The sequence below is a fragment of the Cervus elaphus genome, chromosome 24, assembly GCF_910594005.1.
Source record: "Cervus elaphus chromosome 24, mCerEla1.1, whole genome shotgun sequence".
Classification (NCBI taxonomy): Eukaryota; Metazoa; Chordata; class Mammalia; order Artiodactyla; family Cervidae; genus Cervus; species Cervus elaphus.
In genome coordinates, this window is record NC_057838.1 from 55,233,941 (window position 1) to 55,255,762 (window position 21,822).

Below are 21,822 nucleotides of genomic sequence, written 5' to 3' on the forward strand. Positions count from 1 at the left end.
ATGGTCTCCATCTCGGAGCTTGCTTGCATCTACTCTGCCCTCATTCTGCACGACGATGAGGTGATGGTCACGGAGGATAAGATCAATGTCCTCATTAAAGCAGCCGGTGTAAATGTTGAGCCTTTCTGGTCAGGTTTGTTTGCAAAGGCTTTGGCCAATGTCAACATCTGGAGCCTCATCTGCAATGTGGGCGCTGGTGGACCAGCCCCAGTAGGAGGTCCTGCCCAGCCACCACTGCTGCCCCAGCTGAGGAGAAGAAAGTAGAAGCAAAGAAAGAAGAATCTGAAGAGTCTGATGATGACATGGGCTTTGGTCTTTTTGACTAAACCTCTTTAGTAACACATTCAATAAAAAGCTGAGCTGTTTGCTGAAAAAAAAAAAAAAAAAAGATTATTGCATGTTGTAGCATGTATCAGGACTTCATCCTTTTTGTGGTTGAATAATACTCCATTTTATGCATGTATATCACATTTTGTTTATCCATTTTCATTAACTATTTGATCAAAATTTTATATATGTTACTAGAGTATCAGCTATGTGCTAGACCTTTTGCTTCATCCTGTATCCTGAATATATAAAGAGCCTTTACATATCATAACAGAAAAGAGAATCCCTTTATATAAATGAGTAAATAAACCTGAACAAACATTTCACAAAAGGGAAACTATAAGTATAATAATTTCATGAGTTTAAAAAGCCTTTCAATCTCTTTTTAGTTAATTCTGGATTTAGTTTGGTTAGAGCAATTCTCTATTATTTAGCAACAGATCATAAACATTTGATCTGTTAAATGGAGATAAACTCCGTTTGGGAAAGAATTTCATTTGTTGCTCCATTCAACTAGGCATGTGACCTGAAGGTCATCTCCATTGGTTTTTCTAGAGACTATGTCTCTAAAGCCTTTGTAAAAATACTTTGCCCCTTTGAATGTTTCTGAATTCAGATGGATACAGATATCTTTTTGGAGAATGTTCCACCGTATGTGGGTCTCAACTTACACATTTTGAGTGGTCACTAACTGCTGAAACATAGAATGGTGAATTTTCAAAGTCTGAGGCTCTTTGAAACTGTAAGTCTGTTGGAGAAGACTCTTTAGAGTCCCTTGGACTGCAAGGAGATCCAACCAGTCCATCCTCAAGGAGATCAGTCCTGGGTGTTCATTGGAAGGACTGATGCTGAAGCTGAAACTCCAATACTTTGGCCACCTCATGTGAAGAGTTGACTCAGTGGAAAAGACCCTGATGCTGGGAGGGATTGGGGGCAGGAGGAGAAGGGGACGACAGAGGATGAGATGGCTGGATGGCATCACTGACTCGATGGGCATGAGTTTGAATAAACTCCGGGAGTTGGTGATGGACAGGGAGGCCTGGCATGCTGCGATTCATGGGGTCGCAAAGAGTCGGACACGACTGAGCAACTGAACTGAACTGAACTGAAACTCTAAGTGCTATTTTTCTATAACTGAGCTGTCCAGTAAGGTAGACACATGCCGCCCGTCCCTGCTGAGCACTTGAAACATGGCTAGTGCCGATTAAAATGTGCTGCAAGGCTGGAATACTTAGTGGATTTTGAAGATTTGGTATAAAAAAATGTAAAATATTTCTAATTTTCTCCTGCTGATTACATGTTGAACTGGTAATACTATCTGGATATATTGGGCTCAGGAAACTATATTATTAAAATTAAACTTACTTGCTTTTTTTTTTTCTTACCATTTTAATGTGACTCATAGAAAATTTTAAATTACATATGTTGCCCACATGATATTTCTATTGAACAATGAGTGCCGTTCTAAAAATAACAAGCACATGGGTGGAGAATGGGAGAGAAGTCTGAACAGACTTGACTTCTTTGCCTTCAGAATCTTGAAGATGTCCCATGAGAGAGGCTGCAGTGGATCTGCATGCTTCCAGGAGCCTCCCCGTTGGTCTCTGCCTTCACCCTGGACCCCCCTCAGCTGTCTTCTCCTCTCTCTAGCCTGATGGATCTTTCTTCTTAAAAGAATTTTTTTTGGAGTGTAGTTGACTTACAATGTGTCAGTCTCTGGTGCACAGCAAGGTGAATCAGTTACACATACACATATATCCACTCCTTTTGTTTATCTATTCTTAGATTCTTTGGCCATATAGGCCACACAGTGTATTGAGTAGAGTCCCCTGTCCCCTATACAGCTGTTTCTTTTTTTCTTTTTGTAAATGTATTTATTTTAATTGGAGGCTGATTACTTTACAATATTGTAGTGGTTTTGCCATACATTGACATGAATCAGCCACGGATGTACATGTGTTCCCCATCCTGAAGCCCCCTCCCAGCTCCCTCCACATCCTGTCCCTCTGGGTCATCCCAGTGCACCAGCCCCGAGCGCCCTGTCTCACATATACAGCCGTTTCTTATTAGTTATCTATTTTATGTAGTGTGTATATGTCAGTCCTGAGTGAGTGAGTGAGAGTTGCTCAGTCATGTCAGACTCTTTGCGACCCCATGGACTGTAGCCTGCCAGGCTCCTCTGTCCATGGAATTCTTCAGGCAAGAATATTGGAGTTGCCATTTCCTTCTCCAGGGGATCTTCCTGACCCAGGGATTGAACACAGGTCTCCTGCATTGCAGGCAGGTTCTTTACCATCTGCGCCACCAGGGAAGCCTACTATTAAAAGCCCACTATTAATAGACTACTATTACATTTTTAGGTATAAAGACAGGTCAGCTTAAAAAGTATCAGGAGATATATGCTTCACTTTATCTTATAATCTATAGACCATACATCAGAGTATGTAATTAAAATCTGTACACCTTTTCCAAGGAATACCCGAGACAGAAGTAGCAATCAAGTTATAAATGACAGTCATCAATCAGATGATATAATTTAGATGAAGCTTTTCTCTCTCAAAGAGTTGGGGACTGTCAGTCCTAGTCTCCCAGTTTATCCACAGGGATCTTTCTAAAGGCAAACCTCATCATGTCACTCCTCACTTTACAGTTTTAGTGGCACCCCGTTACCCCCAAGCCCAGCTTTTAAGGCCCCGCCTTGACCACCTGCTCGGCCTCATCTCATGCCTCTCTGCCGCCTCCTCCACCTGTCAGGACCTTTGTGTAAACATCATTATGATTTCCATTATATGCACAATAGGTTCCCATAGTAATGATTTAAAAATACATAATGTAAACGGTAGTGTCCACATTTATGCCGCCTAACCCCCACCCCAGCCACGTCATCAGTCACTGTCAACAGTCGGGTGTGTGCTGTTCCAGGGCCGTCAGCCTGCACACACTGCTGATTGTGTGTGTGTGTGTGTGTAAACCTCAGCGGGTTTGCATGTTGTCTTGTGTCTTCTTTCACGTATTTTAAGGTTTCTGCTAGTGAGGATTTAGATTTACCTCAGTATTATTAATGGATGCTTGAGATTTTGTTATATAGCTTTGCCATGATTTATTCCTGTTTATTACTATTTTTAGTTATACAATTTTTCACCCGTATAGCAAAATATCAGCTATTATAATATCCACCTCTGTATCCCCATATAGATTGAATAAGCAGCAACATTTTGCCCTATTGGCTTCAGAATTTTTCTGTGAATAACGGAAACATTCCATGCAGAGAGGAAGCCTTCTGTGTGCTCCACCCAGTCGGTCTCCCCTCTTCATCCCCAGCGGGAAGGAAGCTGCCTTCTGCAGTTGATACAGCCTGTTTAGTCTTACATTTCTACTACATGTGGCCAGAGACAGGGTGTTACTTTGTGCATTCCTCAATAGTATCATGCCATATGGGTATCTCCTATGTCTTGAATTTTCATTCTTTTTTTTTTTTTTAAAGATTTTTCATTATTATATAATTCTATGTTGTCTTCCATTTGATAAGAATGAATATAGCTTCATTTAATCCATTTCCTTATTCACAGAATTTCAGTTCTCATACTTTTAATTCCAATTGTTCAAATGTGTTGTCTCTTCTTCTTAACTCTGGACTCTTTTTTATCTTCTGTGGAGCAGCCTGTGTAAGATTGGAATGATCTGTTTTGAAAGTTTTGTAGAATTCATCAATAGAACTGTCTGGTCTGGTACTTTCTTTCATTTTTTTTTTTTTTATTAGTTACTGAAGTTTTTAGGTTTTGTATTTCTCCTTGAGATATTTTTGATAAGTTATATATTTTGAAGGAATGTATGTTTTAAGTTTTCAGATTTAACGGTGTCGAGTTGTTGTTAGCAGTCTTTTGTCATTGACTTGATGTTCTGTTCCTTCATCCATAATAGTATTTGCAGTGTTCTCCCTGCCCCCTTTTAATCTGATCAGTTTTGCCAGTTTTGTCTGTTTGATTAATCTTTTCAAAGACTGGTTTTTTACCTCCTGCACTTTGTTTTTTGTTTTTTTTTTTCTTTTTTTTTTTTAAATTTATTTATTTTTTTCAGTGGGTTTTGTCATACATTGACATGAATCAGCAATAGATTTTTCCTGGGGCCTGGGCTGCAGTTCCCTTTTCTTATCACCTGGCCGAGTCTTTCTTCTAGCTCTTCAAACCTTGATTGAGGCTCTTTGGCATTCCCCACCACTGCATTCTCCACAGCACCCCCCATCAATTTTTGGCCTGGTTGCCCTTCTGTAAGCTCCATGGAAGTAGGAGCTGATCTGTTTTGCTCACCAGTCTCCCTAACGTGTGGCACTGTGTGGAGGTATAGTAGGCGCTCAGGAAGGAAAGGGAAAGAAATTGATGAGAGTCTATTATATAAAGAGCTACAGATTCATTCTCCAAGGAGCAAAGGCTCTCTTTCAGGGTGTATTCCCAAAAGGACTGTTGTAAAGAGGATGTAACTGGTGCTGAGTGATTGAACCAGCTGAGCAATCCGAGGTTCTGTAATTCTTTTTTCCATAACTTATCAGGAAGTAAAGAGCTGGACTTGGAGCCATGGCATGACTGGAATGAGGCTGAGTGTTAGTCAGTGAGCTACAGAAACGTGTGCCGAGCAGTGCCTTTCTACTTAACATTTAAGAGGAAGACAAGCCAAGGTGACAAGATCTCCATTTTGCAAACTCTTTCCAGTGAGCTTCTCCAGGAAGACTTGGGTCTTCACTGGGCTAAACACCTGCCCGCCCATCCTTGATTATGTACTCAGAACAGAAACTGAAAAGACATTTAAGCAAAGGAAACCACCACATCTTCAGTGGTCCTACCAGAATAAGAAATGCCTGGCTTTAGTTTTTCTTATAAAGTGTCGCTGTTTTCCTAGTAATTCTATAGCTTCTCATGGAGAGAGAGGTAAAAGAGAAGAAACTCAGGGAAAGTTTTGTTAGCAAGATGCTCTGGGCTGGCAGTTAAGATATTAAAATATTTGCAACACATAAAACATCCTGGCAGAGGTGGTAATCTTTGAAAAGGAAGAGGGGAGCGGGGAACCAGGAAATATCAGTGGAAAGGCAGGGCTCTCTTCACAGTTACATTATGTTCATATTTATGGCCATGTTATTGTCACCTAACAAAATATTCATAGCACGTTAAAGCCTTTGTTTTATTTTACTTACATTACACAGTTTGTAAGACTCAGTTGTAAATTTCATTGTCTCTCTGATAGGAGCCTTGCCAATGAAAATGGCAAGTGATATCCTCCTTACTGGTTACGTCGACTCAGTAATAATAACAGCAGTTAAGTGTCAGACTCTCTGCTAAACATTTGTATAATACATCGTTATTTTTATTCCCTTTTTATAGCACATTAATTTTTCAGTTTTATAAAAAGAGGTTATTATCCCCACTTTCCAGATGAGAAGATGGAGGCTCAGGGGGAGTCGAAAGTAGGTGGCCTGGCTGACGGCCTCCAGCAAGAAAGGGAGGGAGGCACTCTTGGAGCCCCAGGTCTGAACACCAGACTTCGGCCCCCACAGTGCCGGCAGCAGCAGCAGCCGGACTCCCAGGAGCTTGGGAGATGCTGTGGATACAGTCATCGTTCTCTGGTGGTGGGAGAGAGTCACGTTTGTTTAATGTGGTGGGAAAACGCATTCTGTTTCTAACCCTGAGGCCTGTCGCTCCTGACCTCATTCTGATTCCAGCCACGCACACTCCTGAATCTGAGCTCTTTCCCTAGATGCACCTGGAATCCTGACGTGCCCCTGTGCGTGTCCCGTGCACAGACCTGGGTCACTTCAGGGCCTGAGGACCCCATCTACTACAGAGAACTCCCCGCAGTGTAGCTTGGTTCTGAGAAGCCTGTAGAACCACGTGCCGTTTTCTCCCTTGGACTTTTGCTGGCAGTGCAGAGAAGTTGCCTGTAAAACAAAAGAAACATACCCAGGACTGGTTGCCCCTTCTGTGGTGCCCACCTGGCCTTGACTGGCTTCTGAGATGTTGTCCTTCATGCCTGCCAGTTCCCCTGGGCTTCCTGAAGGAGCCTTCTCGGGAGGGTGCCTTTTACTCCCCGAAGCCATCCTTTGAGGCCATGTGGGTGGTAGTGTTTGGCTGGAGAGAAGGAAGCTATCAGGGGACTCTTGATGCCAGATGAGATTGTTAAAAGGGACTGCAGCCAAGGTGAATGATCTGGAAGCCTGACTGGTGGTGGAATGCAGGGGTCGGGGAAGCAGCATTTGGAGACAGCTGTCTTTTAGGTAGGTTTCCTGGCACTTTCCCCAGCCACTGGGGGTGTGATCGCGTTGCTCAAGAGTGCCCTGGACTGACAGACTTGCTCTGATGCATTGTCTTTGTCTACAAGGCCTCTTAGTGTGAGGCCCCGCTAAACCGCTGCCCGCCCACAAGCAACCCCCAGGCTGCATTCTTCCAAACACGTGGAAGCCCTGTTTGGTGTGGCCTCTCTCTGTTTGAGAGGGGCTACATCCCCTGAATCTGGAGTCTGACACGTCTGGGTATGAATCCCACCTTGGCCACCTACCAGCTATGTGACTTCCGGCATCTGGTTTAACCTCTCAGGACCTCAGTTTATCCTGTCTGTTAAAATGGGATAATGGTAATATCCCCATTATGCCGTAATCATATACAATATTATGTGAAAACATATTATGATATGAAGTTACCGTGATTGTATATTTAAATGTATGTAAGGCCATACATATGAAATATGGCGATATGTAGTGCCACAGTAATGTATTAACATTACAGTCTAGCATAACAGAAGAACCCATCGACCTGTTATTCTAAGATTTAGACCATGTAGGCATATTACTTAGAACAGTCCCCGGCACATCATGTAACTCTGTCACTGTTAATTATCATGACTGTCATTTTCTGTGGACTGCAGCGTGCCAAACAGGGACACACTGACTCAGAATGTTCTGGTGTATGTTGTTGCTTTGGAAGCAGTGACGCTCATCAGGTAATTAGGAGAGCAAAGCCCAATTATAACCTGGGAGGAGAGGGAACGGTAACCAGGGAGAAGCACTGTTCAATTCTAAGTTTGCTTGTGTGTGTGCTTTTTTTTTTTTTTTTTTAAGGGGAGAAATGTCTCTTCAGAAGAGCATAGACCAACATGGTACCTAATAAGAGAAGAGTATTAAATCTAAATAACCACCCACATTTGCTGTGTTTGTCTTGAGCAGTTATTAGCCTAGGTTTCCACTGTACGCGTGGGTGAGGAGGAGGGTGAGGCAGAAGAAGGGGGTTGGATGCAAAGACGGGTCAGGCGTCCCGTCTGTTTCAGCCCGTTGTCCCAGCTCTGCTGTGGGCACTGGGCTGACATCTGCTGAGAACTTAGCTGTGGCAACACTGCAGTCAGGGCCGTCCTCTCGTCTTGGCTCTGTGCTGGGTATTCTCTCTCCTGTTTTGCACGTAAGAATATGAAAGCTCAAGAGCTTAAACCTCAGGCTAAGGGTCACACAGCTAATAAAATGCTGTGGGATTTGAGATCACACACTTGAGACCAGAATCCTGGTTTCACCCGTGGGGTGAGAGTCAAGTCACTTAATATTTTTTTAGGTCCCTGTTTTCTTATTTATGAAATGGGTACAGTAGTGGCAGTAACTACTCGGCATACGCTGTTTTAAGTTCAGTGCCTGTCAGCCGCTGCTGTTGTTATAATTACCTTGTGTTTTGTTTGTTTATGTCTTCTGCCTGATTCAAGGGGTGGACAGGATGTGTTCTGGTATGGTAGAGCCAGCTCCGATTTTTATCAGGCCTGACATTCTGCAGAGCCTGTGCAGTGGTCACCACAAGCATCCTACCTTGCGTTCCTGCTCACTGTGGCAGGAGGTCAAAGAAGAGGGGTGAGTATCATGTAAAAAACCAGCACCACCACCCTTCAGCACAGCAGTGACTAACCCTCAGGGCAAGTCCAAGGCAGACCTCCTTCAGGGATGCTTTTCAGTGAAGTGGTACTTCAAGCAAAGACGGCATTTGACTATCCATATAGACAGACATAGCATTTTGAGGAGGAGTCATCTATCTATCGCTCCATAAAGACATCATAATACATGTTCCTGGGGGTATGTTGCAGTCACAAAATTGAATTCACTTTACAAGACAGAAGTAAGGTATTCCTGGTGTGTCTGCGGCCACCCAGCCCCCTTCCCACATCTTTCCTCTTTTGTACCGTTTACCTGCCACTTGCGCGGACCCGACTTGAACCTGCCTCTGTTGCATCTAAGGAGATTGATTCGTGGGGAGAGATTAATAGGCAAGGAAGCCAGTTCTGACTTGTTAGGCAGCAGCTGCTTAACAGTTGTCCTGTCAACCGTTGCTTTAGAAGTCCAGGAGCTCAAGTGTGGCCTGTGTGGAGGAGCAGGGACTCCCCAGCGAGCGAGCAACGAGGGAGGGTTCCTGGCTGCACCTGAAGCTACAAACATCACCTGATGGCATCCCTTTGGGAGCCTTCCATTTGCGAAAAGTAAGGACCGGAGTTTGGTCTGGCTCTATAATTGCATCCAGTTTAGACTTTCGATTTTCTTTTAAATTTTCCTGTTTTTAAAGGTGAGGGATTGACTTTTCTCAGCGACTTTGGAGCTTTCCTCCCGGGGCCCTGGAAAGGAGTCTAGAGTGCATTTGGCTGCTCAAGATTGCTGAGCTGTAGAAAACTCCAGCCACTTCACCCTGCCTGGACCGTTTCTGCAAGCATCTCTCCTTCTGATGAAACTCCACTGAAACTGGTGATTTCCTCTGAATAATGAGTGCATCTCTTTTTTTTTGTCCTCTTTCAGGCCTAAACGGCAGCGGCAGAACAACTTTCCCATGTTTCCATCTCCTAAAGCCTGGAATTTCAGAGGGGTAAGTGTTTTCCCAAGCAATCCCACCCGTTGCTTGTCCTCTTCTGGGTGCTCCAGAGAGGGCTCAGTTGAGGTGGACTTTACTAGCCAAGTCTCCACCAAACTTCTGTGCTTTACCACCTGGGGAAGTCATCTTTGCATTAGCACCTGTGGTTTTATTTAAAAACCCCAAGTGGTTCAGTAAGTACCCAATGATGTTTGCCTGCCCTGTAGGTGTTGGGTTACGGGAAGCATCTTATGAAGAAGCCAGGAGATGTCAAGGTTGATGAAGTGGCCATTGTGGCTATTTTGGGGGAACAAGAAAGGTGCAGAGTAAAGGAAAAAGAAATCAGAAATATACTGTCTGTTCTTGTGTAGATTTATGACTGCGGAGAGCTTTGCTTTACAAAAGGAGAGGTCTGTAAGCTTTAAACATTAGAAGCTGAAGGGAATCATAGAATTCTCCCAGTCACAAAGCTCTAGACCCTTAGAGGTGTAGGGAGGGTCAGATTTAACCTTTGCTTGATGCAAAATTCTCTTCCTTTATGTAATAGTGATAATAATAGTAGTCAAAGTGGCCCATCTGTGTGTCCAAATGAATTCTAGCTCTGACTTCAGGAACAGGACTCTTGCCTGTGTAGAGAATGCTCTGAGCTCTGCATCACCAACGGCCTTTACATGCACTGTACCTTATGCCCAAAACACAGTCTCCTGCTGCGTGACACCACACTCCTGCACACTCTGGACTGGCCCAGCCACGTCATCCACTGGGTCTAAGCTTTGACATCACCTTCCGTGGGAACGCATCGTGTCCACCCCTTAAATCTGACCTAGAGGCATCTCCTGTGGATCCCTGTAGTTCCTTTTCTCATTGTTAAAAGATTGTTAGTTAACATGTAGTGACATTTAAGATTGGAAGCCCCAAGCATTGGAGACCTTGTCACTGTCTCTTGTTACTGCATTATCCCTGGGCCTAGCACAGTGCCTAGAACGTTCATGCTTAATTAACATGAATGAATAAATGGAATGAATGAATAAATAAATCTTTCACGTATATCTGACACAAAATTCATATCAGATTATGTTTCACGTTCAAGTCTTCAGTCTTTTCAGCAGTGTTTTTACTGGTTCAGTTCATCTTTAATACCCTACATATATCTCAGTCATTTTCCCCAAATGTCTTTTTAAAAATACAAATCATGGCTCTCTTTTAGCTAAGTTTTCAGTATGCTTTTAACTGAATACAAAGAGAAATATGTTGGCCTCTTAAGTAGATGTGTGTGTTTTACCGAGTGTAAGTCATGTACCTCCTCGGTTGGTTACAGTTTTGTGAACAAGACCCCCATTTCTCAAAGTATGTTCAGTTGGATGATCATAAACATTAAGTGAAAAAGAGACTTGTGTGGTCCCACAGACTTGGGACCCCCCTGAGAGGACCAGATTAAAGCATGTTCACCACTGCAGGACTTCTCAGAGCCTTTAGTGTGTTGATGTGCATGAAGACCATGTGAAGGAGAGCTGATGGAGTTTGTGTGGAGCATCTCCCAAGGTCATTGGCCATAAACCCTTTGTTGAAAAAATAGTTTGTACACACTTTGACACGGTTGACATCTGTAGTTGATTTTGAACTAAAGAGAAGTTGAACTGTTTTGAAGGTGTTTATTTTCTCTCCCTCTCTACCTTCCCTCGAGTGTACCACCCCCTTCCTTCTAATTCAACCCTCTACTAGGGTTGAGGTCCATCTAGGATTTCCCTGGAACTGTCCTGGCTTTAATACTGAAAGCCCCATGCCTTGGGAAACTTCAGTCCCGGGCAAGCTGGGACAACTTGATAACCCTACCTTTGGCTGAAACTTCTTCAACTGTTTGTCCTTGAAAAATGTTTCATGAATTTTTTAAGCTCAAGTCTGGTTTGTAGATCTTACTGCTGAAAAGGGAATTGTTAGACGCATACTTGGTTTAAGGGATGTTCTGTCTGTCACAGCCTTGGAAGAGCAACATTTAACACTGGTAATTTGCTGCAGGGGAGCAAGCAGACAACTGGCCCCTGGCTAATTAAAACCACATAGATAACAGAATCGCAGAACTGTTTATAACAGCCAGGACATGGAAGCAACCTAGATGCCCATCAGCAGATGAATGGATGAGGAAGCTGTGGTACATATACACCATGGAATATTACTCAGCCGTTAAAAAGAATTCATTTGAATCAGTCCTAATGAGATGGATGAAACTGGAGCCCATTATACAGAGTGAAGTAAGCCAGAAAGATAAAGAACATTACAGCATACTAACACATATATATGGAATCTAGAAAGATGGTAACGATAACCCTATATGCAAAACAGAAAAAGAGACACAGAAGTACAGAACAGACTTTTGAACTCTGTGGGAGAAGGTGAGGGTGGGATGTTTCAAAAGAACAGCATGTATACTATCTATGGTGAAACAGATCACCAGCCCAGGTGGGATGCATGAGACAAGTGCTCGGGCCTGGTGCACTGGGAAGACCCAGAGGAATCGGGTGGAGAGGGAGGTGGGAGGGGGGATGGGGATGGGGAATACGTGTAAATCTATGGCTGATTCTTATCAATGTATGACAAAACCCACTGAAATGTTGTGAAGTAATTAGCCTCCAACTAATAAAAAAAAAAAAAAAAACAAAAACCCACGTAATTAACATAATCTAATGCTTTGTTGACTTCAGTTTCCTATCAACCCTCAAATTCTTAGCCAGCTCAAAAGATTTCCCCCAGTAGTTAAAAGTGTCGAAATGACTAGAGTCTATTTAGGTGGTCAGGTCAGTTGTGTTTATCTTGGTCTCTTGTGTTTGCTTTGATTCTTCTGGCCCCTGTGGCTTCCTGGTAAATTTAGACAAACTGACCTCAAAACCACACCAGAGGGAGATGGTTCAGGGCCTGGCCAATTGCCAGATTCCTCTGTGGCCAAAGTCATCCCTCTGTCCCTTGGAGCATAATATTCCATGGCCTGGTGGGCGTGGAAGAAAACCCACGCCAGTGGGAACACTGTCACTCCCAGCTCTGTAAGCATAGTTACAGTAATTGGAACTGAAGAATGAGAAGCACTCAGAATGCCAGGAGGAAAACATTGGGGGGTATTATCCAATTGACACATTTTCTATAATGAAATGTGACGCTCAGGCCTGCTGGACTGTTTGTTCTAGAGCAAGACATGTGTTCTATGAACTCTTCATTTTCTTCTCTATTTGGAAGGAAAGGGTTTAGAACCTCTGTGATGGCAAATTTCCCATTTTTATATATGTGGCAGAGAAAAACATTAGAAGCATTTGCATTTCCACTCCTTTTCAGCTCATAAAGCAGAAGGAGCCTGTGTTACTTTCTCGCGTCCTGGACATGTGTGGGGTTTGGGGGTAGGGGCGAGGGGAAAAGATGGTGAGAAATGGATTGGAAAAGGCAAGAGGAGAAAGAACTACATGGCCTTAAACGAGAAGTGAGATGGAGACACATGAGGGCCAAGGAGGGAGCATGGGACAGGGCACGAGGTGGGGAGAGGGAGTGGTCCATGTCTTAAGAAACAGACGTTTTGGGAAAAGAGAGATGTTTCAAAATGTCAATAATTTTAAGGAAGATCTTGCTGAGTGACTGTAAGGTAACCACCACCGTGTCGTTCCCTTGAGATCCACTGCAGATCTCATGACTTCTTAAGGCCTTAGGAATTGTATTTGTGGTTTTCCTCTTTTTGGCTGGAGTTTTCGGCCGCCAAGCACCTCAGGAAGGGCTGGTGACACCTGGATGACACATCTTTTCTATGTACCAAGTGGTTCAGTCCTTTCATGAGTTACTGCTGCTAATTGCTGGCTGCGTCTTTTGGTTCCCGTGCTCGTCTAAGGAGACAGCGGCCCTGGGTGTTATAGCCCCCTGGAATTTCTCTACCCTCTCTGGCCAGGGGTGGTGCTGTGTGGACTCTCACCAGAACATGAACGCTACAGATATGTTCATGGAGAGAAGCCAGGAGGATGGTTGTGGTTGGGACAGTTATGGTAGGAAAATCACAAGTGAGACCACAATAAGATGGGGAGAATAAGAAGGCAGGACCCTCAGAGAGGTGGGACCCTTGGAGGTGTCTTACCCTGTGTCAGCTCCTCTGGATCTGGTTCAGTTCAGTTTAGTTCAGTTGCTCAGTCGTGTCTGACTCTCTGCAACCCCATGGACTACAGCATGCCAGGTTTCCCTGATCATCACCAACTCCCAGAGCCTCCTCAAACTCATGTCCATCGTGTTGATGATGCCATCAAACCATCTCATCCTCTGTCATCCCCTTTTCCTCCTGCTTTCAATCTTTCCCAGCATCAGGGTCTCTTCCAGTGAGTTGGTTCTTCGAATCAGGTGGCCAAAGCATTGGAGTTTCAGCTTCAACATCAGTCCTTCCAATGAATATTCAGGACTGATTTCCTTTAGGATTGACTGGTTGGATCTTCTTGCAGTTCAAGGGACTCTCAAGAGTCTTCTCCAACACCACAGTTCAAAAGCAATAGAATAGGAAAGACTAGAGATCTCTTCAAGAAAATTAGTGATACCAAAGGAACATTTCATGCAAAGATGAGCACAATAAAGGACAGAAATGGTATGGACCTAACAGAAGCAGAAGATATTAAGAAGAGGTGGCAAGAATACACAGAATAACTATACAAAAAAGATCTTCATGACCCAGATAACCACGATGGTGTGCTCACTCACCTAGAGCCAGACATCCTGGAATGCGAAGTCAAGTGGGCCTTAGGAAACATCTTTATGAACAAAGCTAGTGGAGATGACGGAATTCCAGTTGAGCTATTTCAAATCCTAAAAGACATTGCCATGAAAGTGCTGCACTCAATATGCCAGCAAATGTGAAAATCTCAGCAGTGGCCACAGGACTGGAAAAGGTCAGTTTTCATTCCAATCCCAAAGAAAGGCAATGCCAAAGAATGCTCAAACTACTGCACAATTAATTGCTCTTATCTCACATGCTAGCAAAATAATGCTCAAAATTCTCCAAGTCAACTTCAACAGTACGTGAACCATGAACTTCCACATGTTCAAGCTGGATTTAGAAAAGGCAGAGGAACCAGAGCTCAAATTGCCAACATCTGCTGAATCATATAAAAAACAATGGAGTTCCAGAAAAACATCTACTTTTGCTTTATTGACTATGCCAAAGCCTTTGACTGTGTGGATCACCACAAACTGGAAAATTCTTAAAGAGATGGGAATATCAGACCGCCTGACCTGCCTCCTGAGAAGTCTGTATGCAGGTCAAGAAGTGACAGTTAGAATTGGATATGCAACAACAGACTGTTTCCAAATGGGGAAAGGAGTACGTCAAGGCTGTATATTGTCACCCTGCTTATTTAACTTACAGGCAGAGTACATCATGAAAAACGCTGGGCTAGATGAAGCACAGCTGGAATCAAGATTACCGGGAGAAATATCAATAACCTCAGATACGCAGATGACACCACCCTTATGGCAGAAAGTGAAGAACTAAAGAGCGTCTTGGTGAAAGTGAAAGAGGAGAGTGAAAAAGTTGGCTTAAAACTCAACATTCAGAAAACTAAGACCATGGCATCTGGTCCCATCACTTCATGGCAAATATATGGGGGAACAATGGAAACAGTGAGAGACTTTACTTTGGGGGGCTCCAAAATCCCTGCAGATGGTGATTTCAGCCATGAAATTAAAAGACACTCCTTGGAAGAAAAACTATGACCAACTTAGATAGCATATTAAAAAGCAGAGACATTACTCTACCAACAAAGTTCCATCTAGTCAAAGCTATGGTTTTTCCAGTAGTCATGTATGGATGTGTGAGTTGGACTATAAAGAAAGCTGAGCGCTGAAGAATTGATGCTTTTGAATCGGATATGGTTGGGGCATTGTAAAGTTCAGAATTCTGACCCTTTATTGTGAGAATATTCACTGCAGCTCCTCCAGTAAGCTGAGACAGAGAGTCACAGAGACAGTCAGGGAGGAAACTCATCCTAGAAATGTGAAAATCTCTGGACCACAACGCTTGGCATTGCCTATAGTTAACTTGAAAATATTTAACAAGACCTACTATGTATAAGACATTGTTTTAGGTGCTAGATCTGAGATTTGAATGAAATATCAACCAAATTTCAGGGCCATACTGGTCTTGTCTCTTTCTCCACTGCTTGGCCTTTATACTTGCCTAAACCATTTGGTAACAAATGTCTAAACTCCGAGGCTTTTGAAAGGACTTTGAATATTATGTGTGTGTGCCTGTGTGTGCCCAGTTGCTAAATCCTGTCCGACTCTTTGCGACCTCATGGACTATAGCCTGTCAGTCTCCTCTGTCCTTGGGATTTCCTAGGCAAGAATACTGGAGTGGGTTGCCATTTCCTTCTCCAGGGCACCTTCCTGGCCTGGGGATTGAAACTGTGAGTCCTGTGTGTCCTGCGTTAGCAGGTGGATTCTTTACCGCTGAAACCACCAGGGAAGCCCTTAATGTCATACCCCAAACGTTTTCATTTTCAGTTGAGGAAAATAAGGTTTAGTGTATTAGTCAGGACTCTTCTGGCTGCTAGTGATAGAAACACAATTATAACAAGCTCCAGTGGAAAGGGAAATTGATTGGTTCATGTAACTGAGGGAAACTGATGGATAGACTTCAGGTACAGCTGTATCCAGGTACACTCTCTCAGCTTTGTCACTTTTGAGGTTTTGGTCTTGTCTTCTACTGCACGTGAACTGTTTTGGAAGGAGGGGATGACCACAAATAGCCACACATTTCTAGACAAAAGGGAGTTTTTGCTTCCAGAATCCCAATGTGAAATCCCAGCATAGGACTCTGATTGCCCTGGTTCCACTCACATAGTTATACCTTGGCCAATGACTGTGGGCAAGAGCACTGGACAGACCTTGGTCATGTGCGCCTCTGAAGGAGCTGGGTTGACAGAGTTTCATGATTGGCAGTTCTACTGGAGCCATTGAAAGTGGGGAAGGGACATTCGCTCCAAGGAAGAGGTTGTTGTTGTTAATAAAAGGTTAAAGAGCATTCATTCAACAGCAAAGACACAAAATTGAATAAGACACAGTCTTCATCTCGTGTACCTTAACATCTAGTAGATGTGTAGGTAAACAAATTATTTTATCATAGCAGAATGTCAGAGTAGGAGACATATGACAGAGCTGCTTAACAGGGATTGAAAACAAAAGGTCACTAGACCAGATAGTAAACACTCATATTTTCAAATGATCCCTTTGCTACATGGCATGGGTAACATGCGGCCATCCGTGCCTGCAGCCCCTGGCACTGTTGGAGGTGAGTTGGGAATTCCTCTTGGTGTGGGAGGTGCAGATAATTGAGGGGGTCACTGGATGCCTAAAATTTAGTGCAGGGTTTGGGAAGTATGTCATATGTTTTAGGGCAAAGGTCTTCATTTATTTTTAGCCACACTTTCAGAGTTCTGTGGTTCATGTATCTATGGCCATAGTTCTGATGGTAGAAAATACAGTTAGTCATGTGAGACATTCGTAAAAAGATTGATTTGAAGGCCTTTCAAAGCCAGTAGAGGTTTATTCATCTTGCCGGGACTGAAAATGGCTCTTACTGGCCTTTGAAAGGGATGCTTGTTACATAGGCTTGCTGGCCCATTGTCAGCTCCTTCCCTCCAGCCTGCCCCTGACTTCTTCCTGCATGGACTTTGGGCCTTCTCTCCCACACCCCGAGCGTCTACAGTTGCCTGTTCATCTTCTCTCTTCTTTGGTACTTTTTGGATAGATTCCTGGAACAGTTAATGCTATTTTAACTAATAACCTCCTACTCCAAGGAAGAGTTTGGTACCATCACCAAAGAGAGTCCAGTTTCTAGACGGACAGGAAATAATGCTGGTGAGGCTCAACGCCAAGCGAATTAGGAGTAGAGCCACATCTCCAGACAATAGCTGCTCCAGGCTGCCTGACCCACACCCAGGCCCCATGTTGGGAAGGAAGTTGGCAAACCCTAGGTGAATGTTTCTTGAAGATCAGGCTGAAATGCCGCAAAATTCACAACTCATTAGAGTGACAGCGTCTCTAATACTCAAAACGCACCTCGCCCCTTCAGCGCTTACTGTGGCCTCCCCTCTCTTTTGCAAAAGAAGGTGGCATGGCTTTTTCTTCTCTCGCAGCCTCAGTTTGTACATTTTCCTCCCTTATTTAACATCAGCTCCAAGCAAGGCTGTGAGTGCTGCGTGGTAGATGGTATCTGTTCCATTTCAAATAGGAGGACACTGAGTGCACATCTGCTCGCTGCCTGCAGTCACAGCCAGGTAAGTGGCAGAGCCTGCTTGTAAGCCTGGGATGGGCTTTCCCCAGGCAATGGGGGCCTATTGCCTTTCTAAAACAAAGCTGATTACACAAACCTTGATTTCAGAGAAAGTTAGGCATGACCATCTTTTTAACAGTGCTAGAAACAAGGGACAATTCTGTGGTGAACTTTTCATCACCTCAGATCCTTTTTACTTACCTTCTGCTCCCTTGAACTTTATTATGTTTATTTTTTGTTGTTGTTGAAGTATGCGTGTGCTAAATCGCTTCAGTTGTGTCCATCTCTTTATGACCCCATGGACTGTAGCTCGCCAGGTTCCTCTGTCCATGGGATTCTCCAGGCAAGAATACTGGAGTGTGACCCTGGTTTCATGAAGGATAAGCTGATGTAATATTAAACTATCTTCCCCTTAAAAATGTACTAAAAATATAAAAGCTACGGTAAAAAAAAATAAAATAAAAAATTGCCAGACTCTACTACACCCCTAAAAAAAAAAAAAAAAAAAAGAATACTGGAGTGAGTTGCCATGCCCTCCTCCAGGGGATCTTCCCGACCCAGGGATTCAACCTGTGTCTCTTACATCTCCTGCATTGGCAGATAGGAGTGACTAACTCCACCTGGGGAGCCCCAAGTGTTCAAGTATAGTTGATTACAATATTGTGTTAGTTTCAGGTGTATAGCAAAGTGATTCAGTTATTTATATATATATATATATATATATATATATATATATATAATTTTTAGATTTTTTTCTATTATAGGTTATTATAAGGTGTTGAATGTATCTCCCTGTGCTTATAGCATTAAATCCTTGTTGCTTATCTACTTTATGTAGTATGCATCTGCTGATCCCATATTCCTAATTTATCCCTGCCTGCCTCTCTCTCCCCTTTGACAACCATAAGTTTGTTTTCTATGTCTGTGAGTCTGTTTCTGTTTTGTATATATATTCATTTGTATTATTTTTTAGATTTCACACGTAAGTGATACCATATATAAATCTTTCTCTGACTTATTTCACTGAGTACAGTATTCTCTAGGTCCATTCATAATGCTGCAAATGGCAGCATTTTATTCATTTTAATGACTGAGTAGTATTCCTGTGTGTTTGTGTGTGTGTATGTATGTTCAGTTTTATGTGTAAAACTGAATTACTTTGCTGTACAGCTGAAACTAACACAATATTGTAATCAACTACACACACACACACACACACACACATATCACATCTTCTTAAGCCAGTTGTCTATTGATGTGTGCTTGGGTTGTTTCGATGTCTTGTCTATTGTAAAAAGTGCTGCTATGAACATTGGGGTGCATGTATCTTTTCAAATCAGAGTTTTTGTCTTTTCTGGAGTGGAGTTGCGGTAGCTCTATTTTTTGTTTTATAAGATATCTCTATACTGTTTTTCATAGTGGGTGCACCAATTTACATTCCCACAATACTATGGAAGGTTCCCTTTTCTCCATATTTTCTCCAGCATTTATTGTTAGTCGTCTTACTGATGGTGGTCATTCTGACCAGTGCAAGGTGATACCTCATTGTAGTTTTGAGTTGCATTTCTCTGATAACTAGTGATGTTGAGCATCTTTTCATGTGCTTTTTTGGCCATCTGTGTGTTTTCTTTGGAGAAATGTCTATTTAGATCTTTGGCCCACTTTTTATTGAGTTGTTTGTTTTTTTGATATTGAGTTGTGTGAGCTGCTTGAATATTTTGGAAATTAAGCCCTCGTTGTTCACACTGTTTGTAAATATTTTCTCCCATTCCATAGGTGGTCTTTTTATTTTATTGATGGTTTCCTTTGCTGTGAAAAACCTTGTAAGTTTGACTATGTCCCATTTGTTTATTTTTGCTTTCATTTCTATTGCCTTGGGAGACCGAGCTAAGAAAATATTGCTACGATTTATATTAGAGAATGTTTTGCCTGTGTTCTCTTCTAGTTTTATGGTGTCATGTCTTATATTTAGGTCTTTAAACCATTGAGTTTATAATAGATGCCTTTTGATGTGAGGTGCCCCTTCAGAGTGAAAAGCTGTCTCTCATTTCCGCTTAGTCTTGTCTCACTTCCCTTCAGGCAGTGGAGAGGCCACGCTGTGAACGATGCTGACACCTGTGAGGAAAAGCCCGTGTCATCTTCAGTGTGCTGACACCAAAAATATGCCAGGCACATTGAAGCTCATTTTTAGACTCAAAAGTGGTTTCTTTTTTTGGTCGTATGTGAGGTCCGTGGGGACACAGTGGCTTGTGTACCAGCTTTGCAAGTTCTGCACTTTCGAGACAGAATTTATAGATGCCTTCATTTTATGCAGCTGCCAACTCAATTATTCCCTTTTTGTCCCAAAATTGTACAAGGTAGAAGATGTGTTTGACTGTGGTCTTTTAGATTAATTAGGAGATCTTTTTTGCGGGTGATAGAATTCGACTCAAATTAGCTTAAACAAGGAGAGTTTCAAAAATTACAGAGGTCTCCAGATATCCCATGGAATGCCCCAGGATCTCAGAAGCCCCTGGAAGCAGCACCTGAAGTCCATGAGGGTCCCCAATTCCTCTGGTGTTTGCTGCATTTTCTCTGCAGACTGACTTCCTGCATACCGTGGAAATGCAACCATCTGCAGAGTGACAGCTTTTTCTCTCCCAGAGCCAAAATTACTGGTGGGGAAGATTTTGATTGGTTCAGCCTGGATCAGGTGGGTACTTCAAGACCAATCAGCAGTGGCCACAGTGTGGCTTTTGCTCTGCTGGCTCCTGTGGTAACCATAGTAACATGGGAGCTAAGGGGCAGTTTCCATAGGAAGGGAAGAGGCACTGGGCAGATGCAAACAGTTCTTGTCTACAGCAGTCTTCCCCATCTCTCATCCCATAGTAAAGGGTAACCATCCTGATGCCCAGGGTCTGACTGTCAAATAAAACTTCTAACCCCGTTTTTTTTTCCCATGTTGGCTAGAAGTAGTCCTTTTGGTTATTGGTATTTTTTTTCAGTCCTCAGAATCTGAACTGGGAGCAAGAATAAACTGCTCATGAGACATAAGGCGTAGTAGTCCTCTGGATTAATTGAAATAATAGCAGATCCTGGACAATTGCATTCTGAAATGGCCGTTATTAATTCTGTTACCATTGGGTAATATTGGAGCTTGGTCAGGGGTTTTATTTTTATTTTATCTTTTAAAAATGTTATTGAAGTATTATAGATTTACAATGTGTTAATTTCTGCCACACAGCAAAGTGATTCAGCTATATATATAAATATATATATATAAATATATTTATATATATTCTTTTTCATATTCTTTCCCATTGTGGTTTATCACAGGATATTGATTTACAGTTCCCTGCACTGTATAGTAGGACTTTGTTGTTTATCCACCCTGTATATAATAGTTTGCAGCTGCTAATCTCAAACTACCAGTGCTTCCTTCCCCATCACCCATTCTTTGGCAGTCACAAAACTATTCTCTATGTCTGTAAGCCAGAAATGTTTCTGTTTAGTTTGCTGCCTTGTATATTCCATATATAAGTGATATCATGTGGTATTTGTTTTTCTCTTTCTGACTTACTTCACTTAGTATGATAATCTCTAGGGCCATCCATGTTGATGCAAATGGCATTATTTTGTTTTTTTTTATGACTGAGTAAGATTCCATTGTATATATGTACCACATCTTCTCTATCCATTCATCTGTTGATGAACAGTTTGGTTGTTTCCATGTCTTGGCTATTATACATAGTGCTGCTGTGAACATAGGGATGTTTTCAAATTAGAGTTTTATCAGGTATGTGCCCAGGCATGGGATTGGTAAATCATATGGCAACTCTATTTTTAGTTTCTTGAGGAACCTGCATGCTGTTTTCCTTAGTGGCTACACCAATTTACATTCCCACCAACAGTGTAGAAGGGTTCCATTTTCCTCATACCCTCTCTAGCACTTATTATTTGTAGACTTTTTTTTTTGTGTGTGTAGACTTTTTAATGATGGCCGTTCTGACTATGGTACCTCACTGTAGTTTTGACTTGCATTTCTCTAATAATTAGTGGTGATGAGCATCTTTCGATGTGCTCTTTGGCCATCCACATGTCTTCTTTGGAGAAATGTCTATTTAGGTCTTCTAGTCAGGGGTTTTAAATAGAAGGTGGCCCAAGAATCAGTCTCAGCATTTCTTTGTGTTTTGTTGCATTTATGACTTTTCGTGGAGGTTTTTATTTTTTGTTCTAATAAAAATTAGCATTTATTATGCAAACAATATCATGGCAGTGATCTCATCACCTCTGAAAGGCCATCATGCTATCGGAAGGCATGGGAGGGGATGGTGATGTTGAGAACTAAGGGGATGCACCAGTTTGGAAAATTGATTTTCTGAA

The 21,822-nt window shown here is 42.5% G+C and overlaps 1 protein-coding gene and 1 pseudogene across 5 annotated transcripts in view; both read left to right on the forward strand.

The window, feature by feature from the left end:
* LOC122682556 lies at positions 1-370 on the forward strand (annotated as a pseudogene).
* ARHGEF3 (Rho guanine nucleotide exchange factor 3) overlaps positions 1-21,822 on the forward strand; it is a 310,527-nt gene that overhangs the window by 95,843 nt on the left and 192,862 nt on the right. For 4 of the 5 annotated variants that reach the window (XM_043885395.1, XM_043885393.1, XM_043885392.1 and 1 more), the window contains one exon: positions 9,128-9,194. In XM_043885395.1, the coding sequence (XP_043741330.1) occupies positions 9,128-9,194 (67 nt within the window). Of the gene's footprint in view, positions 1-4,888; positions 5,000-9,127; positions 9,195-21,822 lie in introns of those variants that run through there. The other variant, XM_043885397.1, reaches the window with a different exon arrangement.